This window comes from Loxodonta africana, chromosome 10, assembly GCF_030014295.1.
Source record: "Loxodonta africana isolate mLoxAfr1 chromosome 10, mLoxAfr1.hap2, whole genome shotgun sequence".
NCBI classification, from domain to species: domain Eukaryota; kingdom Metazoa; phylum Chordata; class Mammalia; order Proboscidea; family Elephantidae; genus Loxodonta; species Loxodonta africana.
The window spans coordinates 106,196,591-106,217,008 of record NC_087351.1 but is presented as its reverse complement, the minus strand read 5'-3'; the positions used below and the strand labels follow the sequence as shown (position 1 = coordinate 106,217,008).

At 49.4% G+C, this 20,418-nt stretch overlaps 1 protein-coding gene across 8 annotated transcripts in view; it reads left to right on the top strand.

Moving 5' to 3' along the window:
* ITPK1 (inositol-tetrakisphosphate 1-kinase) overlaps positions 1–20,418 on the top strand; it is a 184,082-nt gene that overhangs the window by 38,603 nt on the left and 125,061 nt on the right. For 6 of the 8 annotated variants that reach the window (XR_002785354.2, XM_003408838.4, XM_064292893.1 and 3 more), the window contains one exon: positions 10,652–10,676. The exons of 1 other annotated variant lie outside the window; for it this stretch is intronic. Coding sequence is in view for 4 of the 7 variants with exons in the window: in XM_003408838.4 (XP_003408886.1) it covers positions 10,652–10,676 (25 nt within the window). In the remaining 3 variants the exon portion in view is untranslated. Of the gene's footprint in view, positions 1–2,721; positions 2,810–10,651; positions 10,677–20,418 lie in introns of those variants that run through there. One more of the 8 variants, XM_064292896.1, reaches the window with a different exon arrangement.

The following is a 20,418-nucleotide window of genomic DNA, read 5'->3' as shown; positions in this document are numbered from 1 at the left end:
TTACAACACTTGCTTTTGGGAGACACAGTTCAATCCATAACAGAGGGTACCTTTATATCTTGGCATGACCCTCTCTCTCCCTGCCTTTTTAGAATTTCTCCCCTGTTAGCAAGCATGTGCTTCACTTGCCTGTGGCCGTTGGTTCCTCACACCTGCCCTCGGAGGTCCTGTAGGGCTGCAAAGGTCATACCCATTTAGCAGATGTGAAAACTGAGATCTGGGGCAGCTCATTTACACGTCCTGTGCCTGCTGCTAGTTTCTCATGGGGCCTCGAGCCTTTTATGTCCTACTCAGCTGTGAAGCAGGCCTAGCACTTGATGGATGCTATCGTTCCAGGTGCCCAACACCAACCTTTTTAAAAATATTTTATTGTCTATTTGGTGAAAGTATACATAGCAAAACAGGTTCTTATTCAGCTATTTCTATGCATAATATTCAGTGACATCAGGTACATCCTTCAGTTGTGTCAGCATTCTCATTATTTCCATTCTAGTTCCACTCCAGTTAATGTAGCCTCGCTGCCCCCCAGGCTTCTCCTGTATGCTTTAGGGTAACTTGTCCATTTGGTCTCATATGGATAATTTTTAAAAGAGTGCAGTTCTCAGGGGTGAAGTTCTTTACTTTTTGAGCTAACCTGCTGTTTAATAAAAAGATGATTTCAGGGGTAGTTTCTGTTCAGGGCTTAAAGAGTATCTCAGGGCAGTAGTTTCAGGGATTCCTCCAGTCTCAGTGGGTCCAGTAAGTCTGGATTCTTGACAACCAAGCCAACCTTTTTTTTTTATTAGGGGAAATTGAGCTCCTGTTAAGGGTGATGGAAAAATTTGGAGACAGTTGATGGTTGCACAAGGTGATAAACACAATGTCACTGATTTGTACATGTAAAGAATATTGAAACAAATACTTTATTACTTATGTATTTACCACAATTAAAAAAAGTACACAGAGATTAAAAAAAGAAAACCAATTGCCATCGAGTTGACTCTGACTTGTGGTGACCCTCTGTTAGAGCTGTGCTCAGTAGCGGTTTTTTTTTTTTTTTCCAAGCCAGCCTTCTTGACGCCACACCCAGTGACTGCGCTTCAGGCCTCACCTTACCTGGCCACAGTGTGGGGCGGGGGACACCATGGACACTGCTCCCTTCCCTGGTTCTGTGATATCCCTGTTTTCTCCTTCTGCTTTTGATCTGCTAGATGCCAGCAGCACTTCTCCCAGTTATGGCAGTAAAAATGTCTCCAGGCATTACCATATGTCCCCTGGGGGGATCCCCTCCCCAGTTGAGTGATCTTCCCATCTGGGTGAGATGTCATTGGACTCCCCTCATGGGCCTTCTCAGTGTTGGGTTATCTAGAGTGATTTTTGTTGTCTTCAGAGAGTGGTAGCCGCTGTCACGTATGAGCACTTGCTGTATTCAGCAGGACTCAATCAAACCAACCCTTTGCTGTCGAGTCCATTCTGACTGGCCTCAGCAAAAATATGCCTGTGACAATCCTGAGTGGACTGGTCCTAGGCATGGCTGGCTCAGGGGCCTTAAACTCCAGCCTGACAACTTTGGACTGTTGAGACCCGGCTTGGCCTTTTCTCCCTTTTGGCCTCCTTTTCGGCTAGACTACAGCCACACGGTGACGATGAGGGCCTCTGACATGTTCAGGCTGTGTTGCTCTTACGGCTGACAGTTCCCCAGAATCTGTCCTGAAAAGGATCGGACTGACCTGGCTTGGATGCTGCACCTACCCCAGAATGAACACCCATGCCAGGTCAAGCCCTTGACTGATTGATTGTCCATCAGAATCATATTGAATAGGTGTGGAGTGGTTCCTGAGAGACAAGAATGCAGGGAGCAAATGTACCAAAAGCCCACATCCCAGTATGAGCCATTTGACAGATGAGGAAACTGAGGCAAGCGGGTATGATTCCATGTTCTGTTCTCGGAGACTCACCGACCTCTTCTGTGTCCATGGTCACTTCCACCTGCCCCCAGATTGTGTCCATCTCACCCTGAGCTGCCTGCTGAACTTAGTTCTGGGCTTCTGAGCATCTCCTGGTGCCTCAGACCCAATGTGGTTGAAAAAGCGGACCCTTATTAACGTCATGTGATGTACTTTTCTCCTGGTCTTGGTGCATGCCCTGCTCCAACTGCCCAGACCGTGATCATCACAGCTACTTGTAGTTTTTTCCTCTCCTTTATTCCGGTCCCCCGAGACTTGGAGGGGCTGCCCCAAACTCACCCCCTTCTCCATGTCCTCCCCCAGCAATCTGACCCTCCGTCTACTTGTCAAGCACGCGGGTCATTCTCTATGGACAAGCAGCTGCTCCTGTACCTGGCTACCCATGAGCAACACCCGGGAGTGTGGCGAATCCCTCCCAGGCTCTGCCCCTGAACCTATTGGGTCAATGTTATAGATTGAATTGTGTCCCCCCAAAATATGTGTTGTAAATCCTGATCCCTGTACCTGTAGTTAGTGGGTTTTCTTTGTTATGTTAATGAGGCAGTATAAGTCAATCTCTTTTGAGAAATAAAAGGGCAGAGATGGGAGAAGCTAGATGCCAAGTCATGTGAAGAGAAGAACGGAAGCTGGAAGGAGACAAGGACCTTCCTCCAGAGTTGACAGAGAAAGCCTTCCCCTAGAGCTGACACCCTGAATTCAGATGTCTAGACTCCTCAGCGAGATGGATTGACTCAGTGGCTGCAGCACTGGGCTCAAATACAGTAAAGCTTGTGAGAACGGTCCAGGACCGGACAGTGTTTTGTTCTGTTGCACTTATCCGGAACCCACTTGAAGGCGCCTGACAACAATGAGCCTCCTAAACAGTAAGGAAATAAACTTCTTTTTGTTAAAGCCACTCACTTGTGGTGTTTGTTATCGTAGCACTAGTTTTTAGATAATAACTAAGATGGTCTTTAGAAGTGGGCCCTGGATCTGTGCTTTTGACAAGCTCCAGTGGTAATTCTTAGGCTGGCTACTCGGCATTTGGGACCCACTGGTAGTGGTTAAGAGCTCGGCTGCCAACCAAAAGGTGGGCAGTTCGAATCCACCAGCCGCTCCTTGGAAATCCTATGAGCCACTTCTACTCTGTCCTGTAGGGTCTCTATGAGTTAGAATTGACTTGACGACAATGGTTTTTTTTTTTTTTTTGGTGTGGCCAATGGGGAAGAAGCCCTGGTGGCACAGTGTTTTAGCACTTGGCTGCTAACTGAAAGGCTGGTGGTTCGAACCTACCAGCCATTTTGTGGGAGAAAGATGTGGCAGCCTGTTTCCATAAAGATGACAGTCTTGAAAATGCTATGGGGCATTTCTTCTCCGTTCTACAGGGTTGCTGTGAGTTGGAATCGACTCCTTGGGGGAAAGGCCAGGCCACACTGCAGCATTCGGGCCTCTGGAGCAGGCCCCTGCCTGAATCTTCTGTCCTGCTTCCCATCACCCCTGCCTCCCCCTGCCCCAGTGGATCCTTGCTTTGGAATCCCCAGATGCATTTTGGGAGGTGGGCATCCCTCAGGTTATTTCTGTTTACTCCTCCATCATCCTCTACCTGTTGTTCAGCTTTAATATTTCACTCTAATGGCAAATGCCACCTCCTCTCTGAAGCCTTCTCTGATTGTTCTCCTTCTTTCCGAAAAGGATAGTTTATTTTGTAAATGAGCATTTTAAATTCCCCAGGGGTGCAATTTCCTAGGACTTTTGGAGTGGGAGTCTTTTTGTTAAAATGTTACATGGTGAAAAGGGACCTAACAAAACATAAGCCATCTCAACAATTTCTCCATGAATTTCTCCATTCAGTGACATTGATTACATTCTTCAAGTTTTGCAACTATTCTTATCATCCTTTTCCAGATCATTCCACCGCTATTAGCATACACTCGATGCCGGGGTGGGGTTCCTCTTACCAAGTGGATTCTCCCTTCTTTGATAATCCAGTTTTTGGAAAAGAAGGTTAATATTTATGGACTGTGGAGTAGACCTCTGCTCAAAATGTAATGTGCTCATTTTAGAAAACTTTGAGTATGCAGGACCATAGAAAGGAAAAGGAGTCCCTGCATAGGGCAAACAGTCAAGCACTTGGCTGCTAGCTGCAAGGTTGGCAGTTTGAGTCCACCCAGAGGCACCTCGGAAGAAAGGCCTGGTGACCTACTTTGGGAAAATCAGCCATTGAAAACCCTGTGGAGCATAGTTCTATTCTGACACACGCAGGGTTGTCGTGAGTTGGAGTCAACTTGACGGCAACTGTTTTATTTTTCCCTATTTTATTATTATAAAGGAAAAACCCACACATTGGTTTACTGCTGCTACCCAGAGCTGTAGAGCTGCAGCCCCAGGTAAACTCTGTGTGTTGCCCAAGTACCCAGATGTTTAAATTGGCTAGAATTAGTACCCAGTATTCCAGTGGGGGACATGCCGATGGCCCTGAAAATGGGTGCTAGTTCAGTTCCTTTTTGAGCTGAACTTGAAGCTTATACAGCCTGAGCTCCTCTGCCTCACTTCACTGATGGTTTATTTGTGCCTTTGTCAGGCGTCTGCTTTATGCCAAAGAGCCCTGGGGCACAGTGGTTAAGTGCTCAGCTGCTAACCGAAAGGTTGGTGGTTTCCAGGAGAAAGCTGTGGCAGTCTGCTTCTGTAAAGACTACAGCTTTGGAAATCCTATGGGGCAGTTCTGCCTGGTCCTGTAGGGTCTCTGTGAGTCGGAGTTGATGGGTTTTGGTTACTTTATTCAAGGTACCATGAATGCCAGCAAATAAAGTTTTCTCTATTATTTAAAACATAATTCCAAAATATTTTTTATCTAGTGTTTGAGAATATTATTATAGGCACACGGAACAAAATTCAAAAGATGAATGAGAGTACCAGGAAAAAGAAGGGCTCCTTCTCCCCCCATCCCCAGCCAGCTGCCCTGTGCCCTTGAATGTCAGCTGGGCTGGGACCAATGCCTTGTTCTTTCGGATTGATTCTGTGTATATGATGCACGTGTTCCTTTCCTGGATGTTGTTTTTAACACAAATAATTATATCCACAGCACACATGGTTTTGTACCTTGCATTTCCACGTAGTGGTGTCTTGCACATAATCACTTATGGGTACATGAGAGCTTTCTTGTTCTTTTTTACTGCTGCATAGTACTCTTTGGAGGAGTCCTGGTGGCACAGACATTTAAGTGCTCAGTTGATAACCGAAAGGTCGATGGTTCAAACCCACCCGGTGTCTCCTTGGGAGAAAGACCTGGAGATTTGTTTCTGTAAAGATTACAGCCTAGAAAACCCTGTGTGGTGGTTCTGCACTGTCATATGGGGGTTGCTGTGAGTTTGAATCAACTCCACGGCGCCCAACAACAACAGCAACGCTACTCCTTGGACTGTGTGTGCCGTGTTTGCTAATGGTCCCTCTTTTTTTTGGGGGGGGGTGGGGGTTAGGTGCTGCCAGTCCTTTGCTCTTGCAGACAGTGTGGTGAGTAATATCACCGCGCCTGAGACATTTTGCATTTGTGTGGGCGTGTCTGTAGGGTGATGAAGTAGGAGGGTGGAATTGGCGTTTTTCAGGAGGCGCAATTAATTGCATGACAACCACTTTTCTGGTTTCTTTTCCCTTTCCTATCCCCCACCCCTTCTCTTTCATGATTCAGTTTCTAAACTTTCTGGTTATGGCTGGATTTCAGGAACCCGCCTCTTGGGAAATCAGGGTTTTTGGTATCTTCGTTCTGCATAAGTTCCAGATAAAGAAACAAGTCCCGACAGGTTTCTATTTCATTTTGAGCAGAGGATTTCGCCACCAGAGGCAATGTGTTTTCTGCCTACACTCTCCTGGTTACCCCATTACCCTGAGGCCCTGGAGGATGGAGACCAGGTACTCATTGTGGGTGCCTCCGAAGCCAGCCGCGTTCAGCATGGGCGTCAGCACGGAGTGGGAGTTGGGAAAGCTCAGCCAGCTCCTGCCCTGCCTGGCCTTGCTCATCTGAATAACGTGTCTCCACAGCCCTTCCTCATTCATATAAGGTGTCAGCAAGCAGTAATACACCTTAGCTGTCGTCACCATCAAGGGCATTTAGTAAGCCTTTGTGGCCTGATGTGGATGGAGGGGCAGGTAAGCCCTTCTTTTCGGTCAAACCAAAAAAAAAGGAAAAACTAAACCCATTGCCATCGAGTCGATTCTGATTCATAGTGACCCTACAGGACAGAGTAGAATTGCGCCACGGGGTTTCCAAGGAGTGCCTGGTGGATTCCAACTGCCAACCTTTTGGTTAGCAGCCGTAACTCTTAACCACTACGCTGCCAGGGTCAGAGCTCCCCATTAATGCTGCTCCTCGGAGCTCTGGGCTACAGAGAAACCCCACTTAAGATTTTCAGCCCAGCTTTTCAAGCCTACATTTTTTGGTGCTTTCTCCTGTTTTACCTGTTCCATCCATTTTCAGACTTAGGGGCCTGTTTTAGGACTGGAGAGGGAGCACCGTCTGGGGTGATGTGAAGGGTGGACCTGTGGGAAATGACCGCAGTTGGCTTCGTAAGGAGATGCCAGCTGCACTTGGATAACCTGGATGCCACGAGGATTAACTGGGGTGTGTGAGGGAGCCCCCCCACCTGGCACGGGTCATGTGCATGCGTCTCTCTGCCTCCTCGGTGCCTTTCCCGCTGCGCAGCCCACATTCTCAGTCAGGCTTTGTGGTGGGATTTCTGTCTCAGCTGTTTGGGATTTCTATGCAGGAGGGGCAGGCGAAGAGCCGTGCTTTGGGAGTAAGAACCCCCAGGCTGGAGCCTAACCTGGTGAGCTGGGTGATCTTGGGCATGCTGCTTCTAACTGAAGCTCACTTCCGTTCTCTCAGCTCTCAATGGGGCCGGGAGGATGGGTGGGTGAGGCAGGGCTCCAAGGTGCCCACAGTTGGGTATGGCTCAGGCTTCTTGTGATGCTCTCTGTCCCAGCTGTCTGCCTCTCAGGCTGGCCCAGGGCTGTACTGCTGTGTGTTAGCCTTTCCCTCATGAAGTCACAGAAGCACAGGACTGTTGGCCTCCTGTCCTTCCGGAATCGCATAGAAGCTGAGTGACAGCGAGGAGCTTGGAAGGCATCGCCTGCAGTGGTTTTCACCTGGGTTCTTCGGGGCCCGAGGCCCTGTTGGGTGTCTCGGGGTGGGGAGTGAGGGGAAGGCCAGTTGGGCCCTCCCGCATTGTGACCTGGCCAGCTCTCCATGGCCCCCATCTTACTGTCTTATAGTAGATTCCTTGGGAGAGTTTAGTCAACACTCAGCTCTAACAAGGCACTCAGGAAACACTTGTTGAATGAGCTAATGGGCAAAGAGAGGTTATCTGTATAAAACAGTTTGAAACCATAGCTCACCAGGGTGTCCTTATGTGCACTGCGGGCCTTCTGGTGGATTCCAGCGTACCCATGCAGTCCACCCCCCCGCCCCCACCACCAAGGCCTGCTCCGTGGCTGACCAGCTCTACCTTTTGGAAAGCACTTTCTGCCTTTGAAAGTGGCTGTTGACTTCCTCCATATCCGTCCTTCTGTTTCCTCCACAAAGGGGCTCCCAACCCGTCACAGTCCTGGCTGCCTTCCACACCAGCTCCAGTGTGACCCCAGTACTGCCTAGACATTCCTGGTCCTTTTATTGCCAATAAATTTAAAAATACACATATCCACTCATGTAAAACCCAAAAGCCAAACTCTGTGGTTGTGTCAATTCCAACTCATGGCAACCCTATAGGATAGAGTAGATCTGCCCCATAGAGTTCCCAAGGAGTGGCTGGTGGATTCAAACTGCTGACCATTTGGTTAGCAGCCGAACTCTTAACCACTATGCCAGCAGGGCTACATACACTCAGATAGGTAATACATTTTTATAGTTCCTTATTAATTAGAAAATGTTTAAAAAAGTTGCATAAATAATAAGGCACATACTACCTGTCCAGCTTATTTGTTCCTCCCTTACCTTATCAACTTTGATCTAGGGTAAATGTTGATCGTTAGATCTCAATTAGATGATTGTTTAGAGGAACAACAGTGTTCATAGGTGAGATTATTTATTTTATGAGCTGCCTTGTCTTTTGGCTGATAAAACCAGGAGTGGCTTGAGTTCCAAGTTTAAAGAGTTTTAAAGAGTATCCCAGGGTGATAGTTTTGGGGGATTCTGTAGTCTCCTGGAAACCCTGGTGGTATAGTGGTTAAGTACTACGGCTGCTAACCAAGAGGTCGGCAGTTTGAATCCATCAGGCGCTCCTTGGAAACTCTGTGGGGCAGTTCTACTCTGTCCTATAGGGTCACTATGAGTCAGAATCGACTTGACAGCAGCAGGTTTGGTAGTCTCTACTGGTCCAGTAAGTCTGGCTTTTTTGGGAGTTTGGGTTTCATTCTGCATTTTTCACCCATTCAGTCTGGGACCATCTGTTATGTCCCTGATTGGGATGGTTGGTGTGGTAGCCGGGCACCATCTAGTTCTGGTCTCAAGGTAGGTGAGGCTATGGTTCATTAGACCATTAGTCCTGTAGACTAGTTTCTTCTTTGAGTCTTTGGTTTCCTTCTTTCTCTTTTGTTCCAGACACGTAGAGACCAAGAGTTGTACCTTAGATGGCCCCTCGCGAGCTTTTAAGATCCCAGATGCTACTCACCAAACTAGAATGTAGAACATTATCTTTATAAGCTATGTTATGCCAGTTGACCAGGTTGCCTTCCAAGACTATGGTCCTAAGCCCTTAAACCCAGTAACCCAATCCTGTGGGGTGTTTGGCTATGTCTAGGAAGTATTCGTAACGGTGCCCCCATGTGCTTTATTTTATGTGTAAGTATGTCTGCAGCAGACAGAAACACCTATACACATGCAACCATATATTCGTATGTGCTTACCTGTACATGTGTAAGGATACATATCTACCTGTGTAACCACACACTTTTTTTGGTTGTTGTTACTGTTGTTGCAAAATTGTGTATGTTGTGGCCTTTACCAAAATTGTCCCTTTTTCTTGTATACTTCTTACTGTCACCTTTCACCTCGGTCACGTTGTGCTGACTTGACCCTTACTCGGTGTTGCCCTACCCATCACCAAAACTAACAAGTGTCTGCTACCTGGAAAGTGATCCCCCCTCCCTTCCTCCGCTTGTTTTTGGTATGAAGGGTTGCGCTCTGTGTACTGTTCCGCGCCTCACTTTTTCACAGGTAATGTCTTGGCACTCTCGTGCCTGCCCCTTCTGCCGTTTGCCTGTTTGAGAGCTGCGTGGTGCTCCTCTGTCGCAGCTCCTCTCAGGCTCTGTGGGAGGCTCTGCCTCTCTTCCCAGCCTGGCACACACAGACACAGCGGTGGCATGCCCATGGCCCTGCAGCTCCTGGGTCCTTCCGCCCAGTAGCCCTGGAGTTAAACAGCCAGTCAGAACCCTGGTTGCGGCTGGGCAAGTAGTAGCCCCCAGGGCAGGCTCTGTGTGTGAGGGAGCGGGTGTTGTGGGTGAGGGAGGGCTTCTGGAGGTTTGCCTGGGTGGTCCCCTAAAGACGCAGATGGAAATGTGTGGTACCTGTAGTCAGAAATGTGGGGTGGGGTGGGGTGATGAGGGTGAGGGTGGGATACCAGGGTGACTTGGTGTGTAGACCCCGAAGCCTGAAGGAATGACGGCTGTGGGGTGTGTGTGAGAGAGGGGGAGTTGTTAGTTGCCATCCAGTCGGTCCTGACTCATGACGGTCCCACACACAACAGATCTGACCACCGTCATGACCTGTAGGCTTTTCATCGGCTGGCTTTTGGAACTAGGCTGCCTGCCAGTCCTTTCTTCCTAGTCTGTCTTAGTCTAGAGGCTCAGCTTAAACCTGTTCAGCGTCGTAGCAGCACACAAACCTCCACGGACAGACGGGTGGTGGCCGTGTATGAGGTACATTGACCAGAAATTGAACCCGGGTCTCTCGCATGGAAGGCGAGAATCCTACCACTGAACCACCACTGCCCTCGTGTGTGAGAGAGAGAGGTGGAGATTACAATGTCTAGGCCTGGGGTTTATTGTGGGGGGTGCGGGGGCTCGGTTGGTTGAACTAGGGCCCAAAGGTTGGGTGTGGTATCTGTGGGGGCCAGGGATGGCCATAGGGTTGGAAAAGCAGCTGGAGCAGGACTGGGAAGGGTTTGGGGCCAGGGAGGACCCTGGCTTCTTGCACAACAGAGTGGCTGGGCTGGGCTGGGCTGGGCTGGGCTGGGCTGGGCTGAGCTGGGCTGGGCTGGGGCCGACATGGGAAGCTAGGCCAAGGGTTTTGGAAGAAATGGGAAGCCATGGAGGTGGTTGAGTTAAGGGACAACTAGGCCATCGGGTGGTGAAGGCGGTGGGCCATGGGGCAGAGGGTCTTGGGGAAGTCCAGGCTGGAGCTCCACCAATGAAGGCCTGGCCCCAGGACTGGAAGGGGAGAAGGCTGGCTGTGAGGAAAATGAGCAAACTTGGGGTCTCCACAGGACTCCAGCCAAGTCCCTTATGGGAACCAACTGTCCCCTTTGCCAGAAAATGACTTTGAGGGGTGGCTCGGCGTTCACACACCTTCCCCTTGAAAACGAGACCATTCTGGTGACGGTGGCGTGAGAGGTGCAGCTGCCAGTTCTCCTCATGGAACCCTCCTCGTGGTCCTCCTTTCAGCTGGCTGCGGTGAATGTCCCAGAAGGAATGCCTTCTGCTGCTGGAGTAACGCTGCTTTTCTTTGCTTTTCTCCACAGGAAGCGAGGGATAGAAGTCGTGCAGGTGAGTACAGACCACGTCATGACCCTTTTTTAGGTCAAGTGGCCTTTTAATGTCTGACTTTCCCCCTTTGCCTTGAGAATCTGGGTACTTGGCCCCTTCTTCACGTGAACCTTGTTCCCCCTGTGGATTCAATGTGATTCCTGCCCTGGTTCCTTGGATTTGAAGAGTTACTGTGGTTTTGTCAGTGGAAGGAGCTCTCAGGGAAGAGAGGGGTTGGTTTGGGTGAACGTCTGGTGGGGGTGGCGTGGGGGCGGGGGCTAAAGGTCACGATGCTCCCCTGTGGTTAGCCACAGCCACTTGCCAGAGTTCATGAGGAAATTTCTGTTGGGAGCCATTTAAAGGAAGTGCATTCACGTGCTCACCAACAAATACACTGCTCGAAAGGGGGAAAACCACCCCTCCCCCAGTACCTGATTCCTGATCACACCCCACCGGGTGAGGCATGAGCAGGGCACCCGCTGGCACCTGCTTCAAAATGGGAGAGGCAGCCAGGGGACTGGTGGCTTTGTTTTACATGGCTTTCTGGAAAGATTGAGACTAAAACCTTTAATCCACTTAGTTGAAGGGTGTAACGCAGGCCGGAGCCATTGCTTCAGAATGCACCAGGCTGAAGAAGAGTTATGAACTATTCCCTGATGTGTCTGTTGTTCATTCTTATGATGACCTGGGGGAGGCAGTAGGGGTGTGGGGCCAGCGTAAAGCCAAACCGGATGCATTCCACCCAGCATCTAAAAATAAAACCCACCATGATGTCTCTGTTCTCCTCCTCCTGGCATCCCTGAGTGTTTGGGGAGGATTAAATTTCAAGCCATAGAGAAAGACTCTTTGCAAAAACAACAAGCCACTTGGCAAGTTCTGCTGAAGAGCCAGGCTTCTGCATGCCAGATCCCCAGGCTGGTGGGCACCTGGGTGCTGGGATTGGTGTCTTGTCTGAGTCCCTCAGTTCCAGTGTTCATGATTGAAGATGAGGAAATGACCATGCCCCTAGCCACCACCTGGTATTTCCTGTCAGGCCCTCCATTTTGTACAGCCATGCAGTGATGTGAGCGGTATGATGGTGCCCATTTAATAGGTGAGGAGACTGAGGCTTGCACCACCTGGGGCACTCAGATCGTAAGTGGTAGGGTTGAGGTTTGATTGCACGTCTTGTCTGTCTCCAAAGCCCATGGTTTTTCTGCCAAACTGGCTCTCCTTTGGTTGTTAATAGGCTGCTCTGTTGACTAAATGCTTTCATGCCTATTATTACCTGGCATTTGGGTGCCACCTAAGGAAAGGATGCAGGAGCCCAGGGTCAGGAATGTAAAATGCTGGTAAGAGCCTAAACGCTTGCCCCAGTCGTGGTAGTTATTTCTCATCCTGCTGTTTAGTAGTAGTATTAGTAATAATCAGGATTTAACATTTATCAGGTGCTACATGGAGCCCCTGGGTGGTGAAAATGATTGGTTAAGCACTTGACTGCTAACCAAAAGATTGGCAGTTTGAACTCACTCAGAGGCACCTTGGAAGATAGGCCTGGTGACCTACTTTTGAAAGGTCACAGCTTTGAAAACCCATGGAGCAGCTCTGCTCTGCATACATGGGGTCACCATGAGTCAGAGCTGACGGCAGCAACAACAATAATGGGAATCTTGGAATCCCTGGGTAGCGCAGTTAAGTGCTCAGCTGCTAACTGAAGGATTGGAGGTTCGAGTTCACCCACAGGTGCCCTGGAAAAAAGGCCTGGTGATCTACTTCCAAAAAAATCAGTGACTGAAAACCTGTGGAACACAGCTCTACCCTGCACACGTGGGGTCACCGTGAGTCAGAATAGGCTTGATGGCAGCCACAGTGTACCAGGCATGGATGCATTTTACTTTAAATTAGCATTTGCATTTAACCTTTCCAAGGTGAGCACCAAAAAAACCCGTTGCCCTCAAGCGAATTCCGACTCATATCGACAGTATAGGACAGGGTGGAACTGCCCCATAGGGTTTCCAGAAGCGGCTGGTGGATTTGAACTGCCAGCCTTTGGGTTAGGACCAATCTCTTAACCGCTGTGCCACCAAGGGTCCTCCAAGGTGAGGGGGGAGCATAATTAAGAATGTAAATGTTGCCAGTCCCCGACATCCTCGGCTTGTTCCCACAGCCAAGGTTGCTTGGGAAGGTGCTGTAAACTCTCCTTGCTAGCCGCCTCTCTCACACTGCGCTTCCTCCCATCCCTAGAGAAGCAGCACATGTAGGGTCAGGAGCTAGACGTTGGCCAGTTGCCTACCTGCTCTCTGTGTCAATTTTCCCATCTGTAAAATGGGATGATAGTGGCGCCTGTCCCCTCAGGTTGTTGACAGGACTAGTTGATTCAGGTAAAGAACTTCGTGCAGTGCCTGGCACACGGGAAGCTGGTTACTTCCAGAGAAGAGGGCATTCCTATGACCTGCAGCCAGACCAGAGCGGTGGTGCATGACCACAAGCACAGAACCGTCTGGGTGCCAAGCAAAGTGCCTGGTCTTTGTAATCCTTGGGCACGTCAGGTATTTTCAGTTTTCCACTTGCAACAGAATTGAAAGAGGACCTGATCCAGTGGTCAGCTGATAGAGCATTAAAATTGTTTTTTGATAATAGAGGACTGTGATTCTTGGCATTCAGTTCTAAAGGAATTCAAAGACTGTGCTACGGTAAATCCCTCCAGGCCGTCTTCTCCTGAGTAAGTGGTTTCAGTGGTCGTATCTGCAACGATTGAGAGATAGAAATAGACTTGATACTAAACTGTCTTATTCTAGCAATGGGTAATATTTTTCTGTGGATACATGACATAATTTTTTTAAATTCCTATTTACCTCTCCAGAGGTGTATTTCTAATAAGGGTTTTTAATTTTTTATGTTTATTACTTGTACAAATTTGTAGTGTATTTCTGTTGGGTTGAGCAGTAGTAGTGTATTAATAGTAGTTGTGATGATAATTCAGCCCCGAAGAGACGTTAACAATCAGAGCTTTATAGTGATGTGAAATTAAAAAAAAAATTTAAAGCATTTGTATACAGTTGTAGCCCTGGTGGCGCAGTGGTTAAGAGCTACAGCTGCTAATCAAAAGTTTGGCAGTTCACATCCACCAGCCGCTCCTTGAAAACGCTGTGGGGCAGTTCTGCTCTGTCCTACAGGGTCACTGTGAGTCGGAGTCTACGGCAGCGGGTTTGGTTTTTTTATATGCAGTTATTTATTTTTGCCTTACGGCATGATAGGATGATCAGTAAAACTCAAACATAAAACACAAACATCCCTGAGAGAAGTGGATCAGAAATTGGAGCTCCGGGAGGAACAGGGAACATCGTTACATTTCCAACTGTTAAAGAAGAGCTCGATTATGTAATTTTAAAATAGAGGATGTTGGATCTCAAATCGCTGTGGTATTTAGATTCCATTGGATCCATTTAAAAGAGAAAGACTAACAGTTTTATTTTAAAATGTTAATATTTATGTTATGTTGGAAATTACATCCTCTGCAAGTATTTAGACTTATGATGAGAAATTTTAGATGTCAGCTTAAAATGTGTAAATGGATACATGGTTCTAAACATTTATTTTGGGGGCCATGTGGGTGAAGAGTTTCAAAGGCCTCTGCTTTAGAACGTTGCCTCATTTACTTCTAGGCCCTGCGGCAGGTACTCCCCCAGAGAGGGACAGGATCAGACCTGGCTCACAGGTGCGGGAGGAGACCCAGTGGGGCTGGTCCGTCTGACTCCCAGGCCAGTGTGCCCACGGAGACCCAGGAAGGCCTGTGGAATTTTCCTTGGCAATGGCCTTTTCTTGCTACTGATGGGCTTCCCTTAAGCCTGGGTCTGTTAGGCCAAGTGATGATTTAAAAAAAAAAAAAAAGGGCGATTAAAAAAAAAGTGGCCACCTGCCCAGTGCCAATCACATAATGTGGAAAAGCTGCAGGTGGACCAGAATCTAGGACACCTAAGAGGAACGTAGGTCTTAGTGTCCTATAGGGCTTGGGCTTGAGGACAAGGAACAAAGTGTAACAAGAGTTGTGTCCTGGAGGGCTACCCGTCATGAAGGTGATGGTCTGCAGGTACCTGCCATGATGTTGATAGTCACAGATACCTGTCACGAAGGTGATGGTCCACAGGTACCTGTCATGATGGTGATGGTCCTCAGGTACCTGCTGTGACATTGATAGTCACAGATACCCATCATGATGGTGAGGGTCTGCAGGTACTCGTGATGACTGTGGTGGTTACAGGTACCTGTCCTGACGGTGAGAGTCAGAGATACTCATCATGATGGTGGTGGTCTGCAGGTGCCTGTTATGACGGTGATGGTTGCAGGCACCTATTGTGACAACAATGGTAACAGTTACCTGTTGTGACAGTGATGGTCGGAGGTACCCGTCATGATGGTGATGGTCTGCAGGTACTTGTGATGATGGTGATAGTTGCAGTTACCTGTTGGGATGGTGATGGTAATAGATAATGTGTTGTGACAGTGATGGTTGCAGGCACCTGTAGTGATGATGATGGTCACAGGTACCTGTCTGCCTGTTTCCTCCTCTATAGTACTGTAGTGAGGATGCTGAATGCACAGGCCTGCCTGATCCCACCATTTCAGTTGTTGAAGATTGGCCTTGCTCAGCAGTGAGTCAAGGCCCCACATAGGCAGAGCGGTGTAGGTAGGGCAGGCCGGTCAGCATGCCTCTCCTGGGTGCCTGCTGTGCCCAACCTGGTAAATCAGGAAGGCTTCCTGGAGGAGGTGGAGTGAGTCTGGCTAGTGGCCATGAGCCTGGTGCATCCATCGTAGCCTGGCTGAGGTGAGGGCCATGCCTGCAGCTCCAACCAGGCCTTCTGCTCCTAAAACAACCCAGTGTGAGCAAAGCTTACCTTGGCCTGGTTTTCCTTTGCTGGGAGAAAGCAGTGGCCCGGGGCCTCTTCTGAGGACCAGGCACAAGTGCTGCATCGCTGGGAGCATTTTCCACTCTGATCTCCTCTGTTGGGAACGCCTGGCGGACGCCTTTGAGATTCCTGCCCACGGACTCCATTGCTACTTTGTAGGGCAGTTCTGAATTGGGGGAGGAAGACCCTGAAAGAACAATGCAGCGCTCACTTTGCCTGGCCCCAGCCTGGCACTCCCTAGGAAAATGTGTTCTGCACACTGCCCCCCCGCCCCATCCCATGTTCTTTGGGCTGCCTTTCACCAGTTATTTTGAAAGAGCCGGGGAGAAGGAGGTGACTGGTAGCACAGGAGGTGCTGGGGTTGTATTTTAAAACGCATGCGAGCAAGCTCGAAGTGTGAGAAGTACAGTAGCCGATTATAGATTCCCTGTCCTCCTTCCAAATTCCTTGAGAATTGGGACATTATGAAACTGGGACTCTGAGCAGGCTCTGTTTCTCAAGCAGGCGAGGAAGTAAGGAAGTCCCCCAGCTTGCAGAGTGGAAGGCAGACCACAGGCCTTTCTGACACGGGGGGTTTCTCTGGAGTTGTTGCTTGCCTGAGAGGTGGGAGTTCCTTTGTGTGTTTCCGCCTTTCTGAAAACCATTCAAGGAAGGAAGCTGAGTGGCAGACTATCAAGCAGAAAAAGAAAGACTGAGAAGCAGACGGATACACAGATGCAGTGCAGAGAGAAGGCCATGGTGTCCAGGGACTCATGTAGAACTCGATGCTGGGCATATGAGTTGCTGGGGCCATGGTGGTGTCCACCCGGAGACTGTGGGCAGGGAAGGCTCACAGCAGGGGCCTGTGTGGGGTGGGGGCATGAAAGGGATAGTGGGCAGGTGATGGGGAAGGCCTTTTTGGGAAGGTGTTACCTCTTGAAATGGAATAAGCCAGGCACAGGTGCTGGTGGGAAGGGGTTGTTATTGATGGCTCAGTGGTATTCTCCCCTTCTGCATGGGAGACCCAGCTCTATTCTTGGCCAATGCGCCTCATGCGCAGCCACCACCTGTCTGTTAGTTATGGCTTACATGTTGCTATGATGCTGAACAGGTTTCAGTGGAACTTCCAGACTAGGACAGACTAGGTGGAAAGGCCTGGTGATCTACTTCTGAAAATCAGCCTGTGAAAACTGTATGGATTACAACAGTCTGATGATACGCAGCCAGTCACGGGGATGGCTCAGGACCAGCCTGGGTTTGGTTCCGTCGTGTGTGGGGCTCCGTGAGTCAGGTGTTGGTGCGTAGGTGAAGTCTTAGGATGGCATAGCAGGCAGAAAGTACAGGCTGTGCCTGATATGAGTGGCTGGAAAGGCTGAAGCCTTGGTCATGAGGGGCTTGGCTGGAGAGAATGGCAGGGCCAGATCACAGAGGGCCCAGGGGAGCTGTTCCTGGAGGGCTTGTGGGGGAGGCACACTGATGAGCTTCCATTGGGAGAAGTATAGGCTCTGATTGCAGGCATTGGGGGAAGACCCTGCTGGGAGGACATGTAGAGGGTGATTGTGAAACCGGACGAGGGTTCTTGTCCTATCTTACTAGCCAAATGAAATAAGATGGATGCCACACCACCAGTTACAAGGGAAAGTGGAAATTTATTGTTTGCTCAAAGGAGCAACGTGGGGCCTAGCAGCCGAAAGACCACACGCTCCCAGCCCTGGGGAGCTTGGAGCTTTTATGCTGTCCAGTCCCTGGGGGGCGAGACTGGCTCCCAAAATCCGAAACCCCAGTCACTCCTATGTCCATATTTGGAGATCAAGGTGCTGAGTCATTTGCAAAGGAAGGACACTTTCACTTTGCAAGTGGGCTCGGGTGCAACTATGTGCCGGAGAACACCTTCTTTGGCATAGTTCAGGTCTGGGGTCAAGTTCAGGGCCACAGCTCTTCAGATCCTGCACAAGCTCTGAGATTTCAGTTTGCACATATGTGGGATTTTGGTGCCAAGTTCAAACCGCCGTTAGGGGCTGCGGCGTGGTCGGGCCAAGCCAGTCAGAAACCACAGCTTGGCGGGCTGCGAGAGGAGGGGATACTGCAGCCGAGTGGGGGAAGCTTTGGTGGAGGCTTCAACTGGACAAGGCTGCGTGGTGGTGGGGAAGAGCCAGGCCTTTGTTAGGAGGCTGAGGCTGTGGCCGATGAGGGGTGGTACCACCTGCCTGGAATGAACACAGTCAGGGAGGGCTGGGGAAAGAGGGAGGTTTACAAATTGCAAGGCCTGGTAACTGGGTGGATGTGGGGTGAGGGAGAGGGAGGTGCGCCTGGAGTTAGCCAGTACGCAAGGTAGACGGCACCATCCCCACAAACCTGCCCTGCCCTCACTTCCTGACACCCTCAGGTTTGATAATTTGCTGGGACTCACTGAAAGCTCTTACAGTCACGGTTATGGTTTATTACAGGGAAAGGATACAGGTTAAGCTCAACCAGAGGGCGAGCCTGGGAGAGTTCCAGACACGCAGCTTCCGTTGTCCTCTCCTCATGGAGTCAGGACACGTCCCCTCCCAGAACTGACCTGTGACAGCACGCGCTGAGCACTGCCCCACCAGGGAAGCTTCGGTGTCCACAGTTTTTACTGGAGTTCCACTGTGTAGGCAGGACTCCCTGGGTGGCTCAAGCTGTTCAGCGCTCGGCTGCTGACTGAAAGGTCAGTGACGGGCATCTGCCCAGAGGTGCCATGGAAGAAAGGCTTGCTGATCTGCTTCCAAAGGTCATAGTCATCGAAAACCCCTTTGAATGCAGTTTTATTCTGACACACATGGAGTCGCCATGGGTCAGGATCGACTCAGCAGCAGCTGATGGTGGCGGTGGATTACTTGTCAATGATTGGTTGATTTTTGACCACTGGTGGAACTCAGTCTCCAGGTTGACTGATGACATGTGACCCAAAGCCCCACCCTAAATCACACGGCTAGTCTTTATGGCGTGACCTGTCCCTACCCTAAGACTGTTAGGGGTGTCTGGCCATCCTGTACCCCTAAAGACACTCCTGCTGAGTGTGACAGAATTACTACCCAAGGTGTCTGTCGCCAGATTCCGTCCTTACTTCTGGCGGGGGCACTCGGGCCTGAGAGAGGCGGGGGGAGAGGAATGACCTCAGCTTGTCCCGACAGCTGTGCTGGGTGCAGGCGACAGAGCAATGTGCTCGATAGCAGGTTTACTAGTTCAGAGCCAGAGAAGGCACGGTGTGGTTGAGTGTTACGCTTTTCTCCAAGGACTATAGAAAAGTGTTTGTTGCCGTAGGTGCCATTGAGTTGGTTCTGACTTACAGCTAACACCACGGATCACAGAACAAAACACTGCCCAGTCCTGTGCCACCCCCATGTCAAAAACCTACATGTTCAGAGAAACACCAGAAATTAGTGTAACAGAATGTATTTATTGGGAGTAGATATGATTTGAATCAGGCAGTGTCAAAACCCAGGTGCTCTGATGAGGGGACAGTGGAAGCCGGTTATATAGGTCATTGTTAGGTTAATTTTCAGAAGCTACATCAAAGCACAGGGCAGGGTTTCGGGGTCCCTCTGTTATACAAACAGAATCGCCAAGGAAACGTCATACATCCTAAAACACAGCCTCTAGTCAGACCCTCACAAAAATCCTCACAACTGGACCAATAAGGAACATCATGGTAAATGGAGAAAAGATTCAAGCTGTCAAGGATTTCATTTATTTGGATCCACAGTCAACGCTCATGGAAACAACAGTCAAGAAATCAAATCACACATTGCATTGGGCAAATCTGCAAAAGCCCTCTTTAAAGTGTTAAAAAGCAAAGAGGTCACTTTTAGCGCTAGGGTGTGCCTGACCCAAGCCATGATGTTTTCAGTTGCCTCATATGCATGCGAAAGGAAAACTGAAGAAGAATTGGTGCCTTTGAATTATGGTGTTGGCAAAGAATATTAAGTATACCATGGACTACCAGAAGAACAAACCAATCTGCCTTGGAAGTATAGTGAGAATGCTCCTTAGAAGTGAGGATGGTGAGACTTGGTCTTATGTACTTTGGACATGTCATTAGGAGGGTCCAGTCCCTGGAGGAAAGACATCTTGCTTGGTAAAGTAAAGGATCAGTGAAAAAGAGGAAGACCCTCAATGAGATGGATTGACGCAGTGACTGCAACATGAGCTCAAACATAGCAGTGATTGTGAGGATGGTGCAGGACCGGGGCGTGTTTCGGTTTGTTGTACACAAGGTCATTATGAGTCAGAACCAACTCGACGGCACCTAAAAACAACAGTCGGGCCCTGGAGTTCCTGCTTCTTGAAGCTGGCTGCACATAGATAATTTTCCAAAAGAGCCCAAGGCCCAAGGCTAACTAGTCTCCACCAAGCTGCTTTCTAGGCTGTTATTTGACCTCAGGGTGATTCCAGGGATCCACTTTCTTCAAGGTTCAAGAGGATGCCCAAGGGTAGATAGTCTGGGTGGGTCATTGCACTTCCAGTAACCCAGAAATCTGGACTCCAGGAGAATCAGAACGATGTTGTCACCCACAATGGTACATATGTTGGAGCCTGTTGTTGCAGGGACTGTGTCAGTCCATCTTGTCGTGGGTCTTCCCTAAATTCATTGTTTAGGTGATGTATTTACGTGGTTCAATAATTGTTTAAAAGTATGGAGTTGAGTCTCCTTAGGTGGCAGATGATTAACCTACTTGGGTTCCCTTGGCCGCTGTGCCCTCTTCAGTTGCCCTGGCTGGCTTTGATGCCTCACTGGACTTTATTTCCAGGTAATTAGGCACAGGTGGGGTTGGAACCACCACCCATCTGTCAGTTTGTCCTACTGTGGTGGCTTGCATGTTGGTGTGGTGTGGAAGCTATGTCACCCATATTTCAAATACCGCCCGGGTCAC